The 12,384-nt window shown below is 62.4% G+C and overlaps 1 protein-coding gene across 7 annotated transcripts in view; it reads left to right on the top strand.

Annotated features, from left to right (window-relative positions):
• The first annotated feature begins 3,451 nt into the window (after positions 1 to 3,451).
• Positions 3,452 to 12,384, top strand: part of BRD8 (bromodomain containing 8) — a 58,982-nt gene continuing 50,049 nt past the window's right edge. For 4 of the 7 annotated variants that reach the window (XM_077472362.1, XM_077472360.1, XM_077472365.1 and 1 more), the window contains exons 1-2: positions 3,452 to 3,565; positions 3,712 to 3,808. In XM_077472362.1, the coding sequence (XP_077328488.1) occupies positions 3,547 to 3,565; positions 3,712 to 3,808 (116 nt within the window). In that variant the 5' untranslated portion in view covers positions 3,452 to 3,546. The remainder of the gene's footprint in view (positions 3,566 to 3,711; positions 3,809 to 12,384) is intronic. The other 3 variants (XM_077472363.1, XM_077472364.1, XM_077472361.1) reach the window with 1 other exon arrangement.

The raw sequence follows: 12,384 nt of genomic DNA, 5'->3' as shown, positions 1-12,384 counted from the left end.
ATGCCACCTATCAATGCCCATCTGTGCTGCCTACCCATGCCCATCTGTGCTGCCTACCCATGCCCATCTGTGCCGCCTACCCATGCCCATCTGTGCCGCCTATCCATGCCAATCTGTGCCACCTATCAGTGCCCATCCGTGTTGCCCATCAGTGCCGCCTATCAGTGCCACATATCAGTGTCCATCAATGCCACTTCATTGGTGCCACCTCATCGGTGCCCATCAGTGCCGCCTTATCATTGCCCATCAGTGTAACCCCATCAGTGAAGGAGAAAACTTACTTATTTATAAAGTTTTGAAACTGAAACCAAAAAAAAACATTTTTTTTTCAAAATTTTCGGTATTTTTTTATTTGTTTAGCAAAAAATAAAAACCGTAGAGGTGATCAAATACCACCAAAAGAAAGCTCTATTTGTGGGAAAAAAATTATAAAATTTTTTTAATTTGGGTACAGTGTAGCATGACCGCGCAATTGTCATTCAAAGTGCGTACAGCCACTGGCCAATACAATGTTGGTTATCTCAGCCGCTGGCTAATCCAGTGGGAGGTACCACAGCCACTGGCAGTTCTTACAGGAGGGTACCACAGCCGCTGCCCAATCCGACTGGAGAGAATCACAGCAGTTTGCCAATACCATCGGTGGGTACCATAGCTACTTGCAAATCCCACTGGAGGGTACCACAGCCACTGGCCAATCACACTGGAGGGTACCACAGCCACTGGCCAATCCCACTGCAGAGTACAGCAGTTGGCCAATACAACCCGGGGGTAGGAGAACCACTGGCCAATCCCACTGGGGGGTACCACAGCCGCTGGCCAATCCCACTGGGGGGTACCACAGCCGCTGGCCAATCCCACTGGGGGGTACCACAGCCGCTGGCCATTCCCACCGGGGGGTACCACAGCCGCTGGCCATTCCCACCGGGGGGTACCACAGCCGCTGGCCATTCCCACCGGGGGGTACCACAGCTGCTGGCCATTCCCACTGGAGGGTACCATAGCTGCTGGCCAATCCCACTGGAGAGTATCACAGTGATTGGCCAATACCACAGTGGGGTACCACAGCCACTGGCCAATCCCACTGGAGGGTACCACAGCTGTTGGCCAATCCCACAGGAGGATACCACAGCTGCTGGCCAATACCAAAGCTGCTGGCCAATCAAACTAGAGAGTATCACAGCGGTTGGCCAATACCACTGAGGGGAGTGTACCACAGCCGTTGGCCAATACCACTGGAGGGTACCACAGCCGCTGGCCAAACCCACTGGAGGGTACCCCAGTCACTGGCCAATACCACTGGAGGGTACTACAGCCATTAGCCAATCCCACAGGAGGGTACTTCAGTCATTAGCCAATCCCACAGGAGGGTATCACAGCCACTAGCCAATCCCACTGGAGGGTACCACAGCTGCTGGCCAATCCCACTGGAGATTACCACAGCCGCTGGCCAATTCCACTGGAGAGTATCGCAGTTGGTGGCCAATTACACCAGGGGGGGTTACCACAGCCGCTGGCCATTCCCACTGGAGAGTATCACAGTGGATGGCCAATACCACCGGGGGGGGGAGGGGGATACCACAGCCGCTGGCCATTCCCACTGGAGGGTATCACAACTGCTGGCCAATCCCACTTGAGAGTATCACAGCGGTTTGTCAGTACCACAGCCGCTGGCCAATCCCATTGGAGATTATCACAGTGGTTGGCCAATACCACCAAGGGGGTACCACAGCTGCTGGACAATCCCACTGAAGAGTATCACAGCAGTTAGCCAATACCACATTTGCTGGGCAATCCCACTGGAGAGTATCACAGTGGTTGGCCAATATTACCGGGGGGGGGGGGGGGGTACCGCAGCCACTAGCTAATCCTCCAGGAGGGTACCACAGCCACTAGACAATCCCACTGGAGGGTACCATAGATGCTGGCCAATCCCACTGGAGGGTACCACAGCTGCTGGCCAATCCCACTCGAGAGTATCATAGCGGTGGCCAATACCACCGAGGGGGGGGTAACTGCAGCTGCTGGCCAATCCCACTGGAGGGTACCACAGCCACTAGCTAATCCTCCAGGAGGGTACCACAGCCACTAGACAATCCCACTGGTGGGTACAGCTGTTGGCTAATCCCACAGGAGAATACCACAGCTACTGGGCAATCCCACTGGAGAGTACCAGAGCTGCTGGCCAATCAAACTGGAGAGTTTCTATGCTAATGAACAATGGAATCTAAAACACAAAAGAGTAAGTGCATACCTCCCAATTTTTTGAGATGGGAAAAAAGAGACGCACTGGATCCCTGTTGCCCAATCTATGACCCTTTGGCCTTTCAAATGATACCTCCACTCGAGAAGAGAAGTGGGGCTGCTCTGTGCAAACTCATTGCACAGAGCAGGTAAGTATAACATATTTAAAAAAATTGCCTTTAATAATTTAAATAAAAGAATTTCATAGAGGTGTACACGTCATACTAAAAAAGCAAAATATAGATTTGGTTCCAAAAGAGAGACAATGCTTGTTAATCAGGGACAGTTGGGAGCTGTGTAAATAGGAGACATTGTAGGTCAGTCCCATCTCTAAGAAACATACCCAGGCTGCTTGGGAATCAGGAGTTGAGGGCAGCAAAGTGTTTAAGGCCAAGCGGCATTGTGAGCACATGAGGTCACTCGCTCAGCACTAAGGATGAGCTCCGGCGTGTTCGCATACGCCACGTGCAGAGCCCACCAGGAGGTTGGCGGAGCGCTGCGGTAATCACAGGCAGTGAGAGATTGCCCCGATGCGCGGCTGCAGAGATTAGCCAATGTCTCACTGCCTGTGATTAGCGCAGCGCCGACTTCCTGTCGGGCTCTGCACGTGGCATATGCGAACACGCCGGAGCTTATCCTTACACAGCACAGACGCCATTCACAGAAAATGCAAAATGGAATACTTACCCTTCCATAATTTTCCTTTCCTGGTGCCTATTCATGGCAGCATATGCACAGTTAGTTTCTCTACCCTTGTCCAACCATGCATATGCTGCCATGGATAGGCACCTGGAAAGTATTTTCTGGTTGGACGAGGTGGGGAGGTAATGTCAAGGTTTCCACCTTGTCCAATCAGAGAGCGCTTTACATTCATTGAGAAGAATGCAAGTCGTTCTGTGAATGGTGGTTGTGCCAAGTAACCGACCACCTGAATTTAGTATACAAGAGTGCAGCAGCTTGGCATGGAACCCAGAACCAGAGCTGTGAGCACTATGTAGCGTCAACTACTACAGTGATTTCAAGCTTCCAGGTATGGAACATGCATACTTCCATTGGTAGACGCTGGACCCATATAACTATGCAATAAAGATCATACTTGGAAATCAGCATTAGGATGGACACGGTAAGAACTGACCTACAGCAAGAACTATAAGGCCAGCACTCACTTATCCATCAGTAAGGCCTAATCCGTGCTCACCACAATGGCCAGTGTCACTAAACTACAACTCCCAGCAGCCTCCTCTCTGCTCGCATCATCACCTCCGCGACGGCGCTTCCTTTCTAGGCTGTATTGTGTCCAGGAAAATGGCGACGGGGATCGGCAGTAAGTATTGTGGCGATGGCATATAAATAGTGATGATAAAATCCTATTGTCTGCAGGGTAACACGTATGGTTCTTTTAGAGGAGTTATATGACATGACGCTGAATGTGCTGTACTGGGTGTTTACACGTTTCTGTTCTCTGGTTAGAGCACAAGCTGCTGAACGCGGGACCCACCGAGCCATGGTCCATCCGGGAGAAGCTGTGCCTCGCATCCTCAGTCATGCGCAGCGGCGACCAGAACTGGTGAGCGATGTGACCACAGGAGTCCCCTGTTATTGTGTCCTTGTTGTGGGAAGGGGGACAGTGACTGGGGGGGGGGTAGTGCTGCCACACACTGTAGGGGGACAGTGACTGGGGGGGGGGGGGTAGTGCTGCCACACACTGTAGGGGGACAGTGACTGGGGGGGGGGGTAGTGCTGCCACACACTGTAGGGGGACAGTGACTGGGGGGGGGGGGGGGGTAGTGCTGCCACACACTGTAGGGGGACAGTGACTGGGGGGGGGGGGTAGTGCTGCCACACACTGTAGGGGGACAGTGACTGGGGGGGGGGGGGGGTAGTGCTGCCACACACTGTAGGGGGACAGTGACTGGGGGGGGGGGGGGGTAGTGCTGCCACACACTGTAGGGGGACAGTGACTGGGGGGGGGGGGTAGTGCTGCCACACACTGTAGGGGGACAGTGACTGGGGGGGGGGGGTAGTGCTGCCACACACTGTAGGGGGACAGTGACTGGGGGGGGGGGGGGTAGTGCTGCCACACACTGTAGGGGGACAGTGACTGGGGGGGGGGGGGGTAGTGCTGCCACACACTGTAGGGGGACAGTGACTGGGGGGGGGGGGGGTAGTGCTGCCACACACTGTAGGGGGACAGTGACTGGGGGGGGGGGGGGTAGTGCTGCTACACACTGTAGGGGGACAGTGATTGTGGGGTGGCGGGGGTAGTGCTGCCACACACTGTAGGGGGACAGTGACTGGGGGGGGGGGGTAGTGCTGCCACACACTGTAGGGGGACAGTGACTGGGGGGGGGGTAGTGCTGCCACACACTGTAGGGGGACAGTGACTGGGGGGGGGGGTAGTGCTGCCACACACTGTAGGGGGACAGTGACTGGGGCGGGGGGGGGGGTGCTGTCACACAGTGACTGGGGGGGTAGCGCCGTCACACACTGCAGGGGGACAGTGACTGGGGGGGGGGGGGGGGTAGCGCCGTCACACACTGCAGGGGGACAGTGACTGGGGGACAGTGACGGGGGGGGGGTAGTGCTGCCACACACTGTAGGGGGACAGTGACTGGGGGACAGTGACGGGGGGGGGGGGGTAGTGCTGTCACACACTGTAGGGGGACAGTGACGGGGGGGGGGGGGGGTAGTGCTGTCACACACTGTAGGGGGACAGTGACTGGGGCGGGGGGGGGGGTAGTGCTGCCACACACTGTAGGGGGACAGTGACTGGGGCGGGGGGGGGGGGGTAGTGCTGCCACACACTGTAGGGGGACAGTGACTGGGGCGGGGGGGGTGGGTAGTGCTGCCACACACTGTAGGGGGACAGTGACTGGGGGGGACAGTGCTGTCACACACTGTAGGGGGACAGTGACTGGGGGGGTAGTGCTGTCACACTGTAGGGGGACAGTGACTGGGGGGGGTAGTGCTGTCACACTGTAGGGGGAAAGTGACTGGGGGGGGGGGTAGTGCTGCCACACACTGTAGGGGGACAGTGACTGGGGGGGGGGGGGTAGTGCTGCCACACACTGTAGGGGGACAGTGACTGGGGGGGGGGGGGGTAGTGCTGCCACACACTGTAGGGGGACAGTGACTGGGGGGGGGGGGTAGTGCTGCCACACACTGTAGGGGGACAGTGACTGGGGGGGGGGGGGGTAGTGCTGCCACACACTGTAGGGGGACAGTGACTGGGGGGGGGGGGTAGTGCTGCCACACACTGTAGGGGGACAGTGACTGGGGGGGGGGTAGTGCTGCCACACACTGTAGGGGGACAGTGACTGGGGGGGGGGTAGTGCTGCCACACACTGTAGGGGGACAGTGACTGGGGGGGGGGGGTAGTGCTGCCACACACTGTAGGGGGACAGTGACTGGGGGGGGGGGGGTAGTGCTGCTACACACTGTAGGGGGACAGTGACTGTGGGGTGGCGGGGGTAGTGCTGCCACACACTGTAGGGGGACAGTGACTGGGGGGGGGGGGTAGTGCTGCCACACACTGTAGGGGGACAGTGACTGGGGGGGGGGTAGTGCTGCCACACACTGTAGGGGGACAGTGACTGGGGGGGGGTAGTGCTGCCACACACTGTAGGGGGACAGTGACTGGGGCGGGGGGGGGGGTGCTGTCACACAGTGACTGGGGGGGTAGCGCCGTCACACACTGCAGGGGGACAGTGACTGGGGGGGGGGGGGTAGCGCCGTCACACACTGCAGGGGGACAGTGACTGGGGGACAGTGACGGGGGGGGGGGGGTAGTGCTGCCACACACTGTAGGGGGACAGTGACTGGGGGACAGTGACGGGGGGGGGGGGGTAGTGCTGTCACACACTGTAGGGGGACAGTGACGGGGGGGGGGGGGGGTAGTGCTGTCACACACTGTAGGGGGACAGTGACTGGGGCGGGGGGGGGGGGGGGTAGTGCTGCCACACACTGTAGGGGGACAGTGACTGGGGCGGGGGGGGGGGGGGGTAGTGCTGCCACACACTGTAGGGGGACAGTGACTGGGGCGGGGGGGTGGGTAGTGCTGCCACACACTGTAGGGGGACAGTGACTGGGGGGGACAGTGCTGTCACACACTGTAGGGGGACAGTGACTGGGGGGGTAGTGCTGTCACACTGTAGGGGGACAGTGACTGGGGGGGGTAGTGCTGTCACACTGTAGGGGGACAGTGACTGGGGGGGGGGGGTAGTGCTGCCACACACTGTAGGGGGACAGTGACTGGGGGGGGGGGTAGTGCTGCCACACACTGTAGGGGGACAGTGACTGGGGGGGGGGTAGTGCTGCCACACACTGTAGGGGGACAGTGACTGGGGGGGGGGGGTAGTGCTGCCACACACTGTAGGGGGACAGTGACTGGGGGGGGGGGGTAGTGCTGCCACACACTGTAGGGGGACAGTGACTGGGGGGGGGGGGGTAGTGCTGCCACACACTGTAGGGGGACAGTGACTGGGGGGGGGGGTAGTGCTGCCACACACTGTAGGGGGACAGTGACTGGGGGGGGGGGGGGGGGTAGTGCTGCCACACACTGTAGGGGGACAGTGACTGGGGGGGGGGGTAGTGCTGCCACACACTGTAGGGGGACAGTGACTGGGGGGGGGGGTAGTGCTGCCACACACTGTAGGGGGACAGTGACTGGGGGGGGGGGGGTAGTGCTGCCACACACTGTAGGGGGACAGTGACTGGGGGGGGGGGGGTAGTGCTGCCACACACTGTAGGGGGATAGTGACTGGGGGGGGGGGTAGTGCTGCCACACAGTGACTGGGGGGTAGCGCCGTCACACACTGCAGGGGGACAGTGACTGGGGGGGGGGGGTAGCGCCGTCACACACTGCAGGGGGACAGTGACTGGGGGACAGTGACGGGGGGGGGGGGGTAGTGCTGCCACACACTGTAGGGGGACAGTGACTGGGGGACAGTGACGGGGGGGGGGGGGGGTAGTGCTGTCACACACTGTAGGGGGACAGTGACGGGGGGGGGGGGGGGTAGTGCTGTCACACACTGTAGGGGGACAGTGACTGGGGCGGGGGGGGGGGTAGTGCTGCCACACACTGTAGGGGGACAGTGACTGGGGCGGGGGGGGGGTAGTGCTGCCACACACTGTAGGGGGACAGTGACTGGGGCAGGGGGGGGGGGTAGTGCTGCCACACACTGTAGGGGGGACAGTGACTGGGGCGGGGGGGGGGGGGGTAGTGCTGCCACACACTGTAGGGGGACAGTGACTGGGGGGGACAGTGCTGTCACACACTGTAGGGGGACAGTGACTGGGGGGGTAGTGCTGTCACACTGTAGGGGGACAGTGACTGGGGGGGGTAGTGCTGTCACACTGTAGGGGGACAGTGACGGGGGGGGGGACAGTGCTGTCACACACTGTAGGGGGACAGTGACGGGGGGGGGGGGTAGTGCTGTCACACACTGTAGGGGGACAGTGACGGGGGGGGGGGGGTAGTGCTGTCACACACTGTAGGGGGACAGTGACGGGGGGGGGGGTAGTGCTGTCACACACTGTAGGGGGACAGTGACTGGGGGGGGGGGGTAGTGCTGCCACACACTGTAGGGGGACAGTGACTGGGGGGGGGGGTAGTGCTGCCACACACTGTAGGGGGACAGTGACTGGGGGGGGGGGTAGTGCTGCCACACACTGTAGGGGGACAGTGACTGGGGGGGGGGGGGTAGTGCTGCCACACACTGTAGGGGGACAGTGACTGGGGGGGGGGGGGGTAGTGCTGCCACACACTGTAGGGGGACAGTGACTGGGGGGGGGGTAGTGCTGCCACACACTGTAGGGGGACAGTGACTGGGGGGGGGGGTAGTGCTGCCACACACTGTAGGGGGACAGTGACTGGGGGGGGGGGGGGTAGTGCTGCCACACACTGTAGGGGGACAGTGACTGGGGGGGGGGGGGGTAGTGCTGCCACACACTGTAGGGGGATAGTGACTGGGGGGGGGGTAGTGCTGCCACACAGTGACTGGGGGGGTAGCGCCGTCACACACTGCAGGGGGACAGTGACTGGGGGGGGGGGTAGCGCCGTCACACACTGCAGGGGGACAGTGACTGGGGGACAGTGACGGGGGGGGGGGTAGTGCTGCCACACACTGTAGGGGGACAGTGACTGGGGGACAGTGACGGGGGGGGGGGGGTAGTGCTGTCACACACTGTAGGGGGACAGTGACGGGGGGGGGGGGGGTAGTGCTGTCACACACTGTAGGGGGACAGTGACTGGGGCGGGGGGGGGGGGGTAGTGCTGCCACACACTGTAGGGGGACAGTGACTGGGGCGGGGGGGGGGGGTAGTGCTGCCACACACTGTAGGGGGACAGTGACTGGGGCGGGGGGGGGGGGGGGGTAGTGCTGCCACACACTGTAGGGGGACAGTGACTGGGGCGGGGGGGGGGGTAGTGCTGCCACACACTGTAGGGGGACAGTGACTGGGGGGGACAGTGCTGTCACACACTGTAGGGGGACAGTGACTGGGGGGTAGTGCTGTCACACTGTAGGGGGACAGTGACTGGGGGGGGTAGTGCTGTCACACTGTAGGGGGACAGTGACGGGGGGGGGGGGTAGTGCTGTCACACACTGTAGGGGGACAGTGACGGGGGGGGGGGGGGGTAGTGCTGTCACACACTGTAGGGGGACAGTGACGGGGGGGGGGGGTAGTGCTGTCACACACTGTAGGGGGACAGTGACGGGGGGGGGGGTAGTGCTGTCACACACTGTAGGGGGACAGTGACGGGGGGGGGGGGGTAGTGCTGTCACACACTGTAGGGGGACAGTGACGGGGGGGGGGGGTAGTGCTGTCACACACTGTAGGGGGACAGTGACGGGGGGGGGGTAGTGCTGTCACACACTGTAGGGGGACAGTGACGGGGGGGGTAGTGCTGTCACACACTGTAGGGAGACAGTGACGGGGGGGGGGGGGGGGGGTAGTGCTGTCACACACTGTAGGGGGACAGTGACGGGGGGGGGGGGGGGGGTAGTGCTGTCACACACTGTAGGGGGACAGTGACTGGGGGGGACAGTGCTGTCACACACTGTAGGGGGACAGTGACTGGGGGGGTAGTGCTGTCACACTGTAGGGGGACAGTGACTGGGGGGGGTAGTGCTGTCACACTGTAGGGGGAAAGTGACTGGGGGGGGGGGTAGTGCTGCCACACACTGTAGGGGGACAGTGACTGGGGGGGGGGGGGGTAGTGCTGCCACACACTGTAGGGGGACAGTGACTGGGGGGGGGGGGGTAGTGCTGCCACACACTGTAGGGGGACAGTGACTGGGGGGGGGGGGTAGTGCTGCCACACACTGTAGGGGGACAGTGACTGGGGGGGGGGGTAGTGCTGCCACACACTGTAGGGGGACAGTGACTGGGGGGGGGGGGTAGTGCTGCCACACACTGTAGGGGGACAGTGACTGGGGGGGGGGTAGTGCTGCCACACACTGTAGGGGGACAGTGACTGGGGGGGGGGGTAGTGCTGCCACACACTGTAGGGGGACAGTGACTGGGGGGGGGGGGTAGTGCTGCCACACACTGTAGGGGGACAGTGACTGGGGGGGGGGGGTAGTGCTGCTACACACTGTAGGGGGACAGTGACTGTGGGGTGGCGGGGGTAGTGCTGCCACACACTGTAGGGGGACAGTGACTGGGGGGGGGGGGGTAGTGCTGCCACACACTGTAGGGGGACAGTGACTGGGGGGGGGGGTAGTGCTGCCACACACTGTAGGGGGACAGTGACTGGGGGGGGGGTAGTGCTGCCACACACTGTAGGGGGACAGTGACTGGGGCGGGGGGGGGGGTGCTGTCACACAGTGACTGGGGGGGTAGCGCCGTCACACACTGCAGGGGGACAGTGACTGGGGGGGGGGGGGGTAGCGCCGTCACACACTGCAGGGGGACAGTGACTGGGGGACAGTGACGGGGGGGGGGGGGGTAGTGCTGCCACACACTGTAGGGGGACAGTGACTGGGGGACAGTGACGGGGGGGGGGTAGTGCTGTCACACACTGTAGGGGGACAGTGACGGGGGGGGGGGGGGGTAGTGCTGTCACACACTGTAGGGGGACAGTGACTGGGGCGGGGGGGGGGGGGGGTAGTGCTGCCACACACTGTAGGGGGACAGTGACTGGGGCGGGGGGGGGGGGGGTAGTGCTGCCACACACTGTAGGGGGACAGTGACTGGGGCGGGGGGGGTGGGTAGTGCTGCCACACACTGTAGGGGGACAGTGACTGGGGGGGACAGTGCTGTCACACACTGTAGGGGGACAGTGACTGGGGGGGTAGTGCTGTCACACTGTAGGGGGACAGTGACTGGGGGGGGTAGTGCTGTCACACTGTAGGGGGACAGTGACTGGGGGGGGGGGGGGTAGTGCTGCCACACACTGTAGGGGGACAGTGACTGGGGGGGGGGTAGTGCTGCCACACACTGTAGGGGGACAGTGACTGGGGGGGGGGGTAGTGCTGCCACACACTGTAGGGGGACAGTGACTGGGGGGGGGGGGGGGTAGTGCTGCCACACACTGTAGGGGGACAGTGACTGGGGGGGGGGGGTAGTGCTGCCACACACTGTAGGGGGACAGTGACTGGGGGGGGGGGGGGGTAGTGCTGCCACACACTGTAGGGGGACAGTGACTGGGGGGGGGGGTAGTGCTGCCACACACTGTAGGGGGACAGTGACTGGGGGGGGGGTAGTGCTGCCACACACTGTAGGGGACAGTGACTGGGGGGGGGGTAGTGCTGCCACACACTGTAGGGGGACAGTGACTGGGGGGGGGGTAGTGCTGCCACACACTGTAGGGGGACAGTGACTGGGGGGGGGGGGTAGTGCTGCCACACACTGTAGGGGGACAGTGACTGGGGGGGGGGGGGTAGTGCTGCCACACACTGTAGGGGGATAGTGACTGGGGGGGGGGTAGTGCTGCCACACAGTGACTGGGGGGGTAGCGCCGTCACACACTGCAGGGGGACAGTGACTGGGGGGGGGGTAGCGCCGTCACACACTGCAGGGGGACAGTGACTGGGGGACAGTGACGGGGGGGGGGGGGTAGTGCTGCCACACACTGTAGGGGGACAGTGACTGGGGGACAGTGACGGGGGGGGGGGGGGGGTAGTGCTGTCACACACTGTAGGGGGACAGTGACGGGGGGGGGGGGGGGGTAGTGCTGTCACACACTGTAGGGGGACAGTGACTGGGGCGGGGGGGGGGGGTAGTGCTGCCACACACTGTAGGGGGACAGTGACTGGGGCGGGGGGGGGGGGTAGTGCTGCCACACACTGTAGGGGGACAGTGACTGGGGCGGGGGGGGGGGGGGGGTAGTGCTGCCACACACTGTAGGGGGACAGTGACTGGGGCGGGGGGGGGGGGGTAGTGCTGCCACACACTGTAGGGGGACAGTGACTGGGGGGGACAGTGCTGTCACACACTGTAGGGGGACAGTGACTGGGGGGGTAGTGCTGTCACACTGTAGGGGGACAGTGACTGGGGGGGGTAGTGCTGTCACACTGTAGGGGGACAGTGACGGGGGGGGGGGTAGTGCTGTCACACACTGTAGGGGGACAGTGACGGGGGGGGGGGGGGTAGTGCTGTCACACACTGTAGGGGGACAGTGACGGGGGGGGGGGGGGGGTAGTGCTGTCACACACTGTAGGGGGACAGTGACGGGGGGGGGTAGTGCTGTCACACACTGTAGGGGGACAGTGACGGGGGGGGGGTAGTGCTGTCACACACTGTAGGGGGACAGTGACGGGGGGGGGGGGGTAGTGCTGTCACACACTGTAGGGGGACAGTGACGGGGGGGGGTAGTGCTGTCACACACTGTAGGGGGACAGTGACGGGGGGGGTAGTGCTGTCACACACTGTAGGGAGACAGTGACGGGGGGGGGGGGTAGTGCTGTCACACACTGTAGGGGGACAGTGACGGGGGGGGGGGGGGTAGTGCTGTCACACACTGTAGGGGGACAGTGACGGGGGGGGGGGGTAGTGCTGTCACACACTGTAGGGGGACAGTGACGGGGGGGGGGTAGTGCTGTCACACACTGTAGGGAGACAGTGACGGGGGGGGGGTAGTGCTGTCACACACTGTAGGGGGACAGTGACGGGGGGGGGGTAGTGCTGTCACACACTGTA

The sequence above is a fragment of the Lithobates pipiens genome, unplaced genomic scaffold, assembly GCF_037356315.1.
Source record: "Lithobates pipiens isolate NorthernLeopardFrog02 unplaced genomic scaffold, aLitPip1_a1.2 Scaffold_8, whole genome shotgun sequence".
Lineage (NCBI taxonomy): Eukaryota > Metazoa > Chordata > Amphibia > Anura > Ranidae > Lithobates > Lithobates pipiens.
The sequence above is the reverse complement of the archived record's forward strand: the minus strand, read 5'-3'. Positions and strand labels throughout refer to the sequence as shown.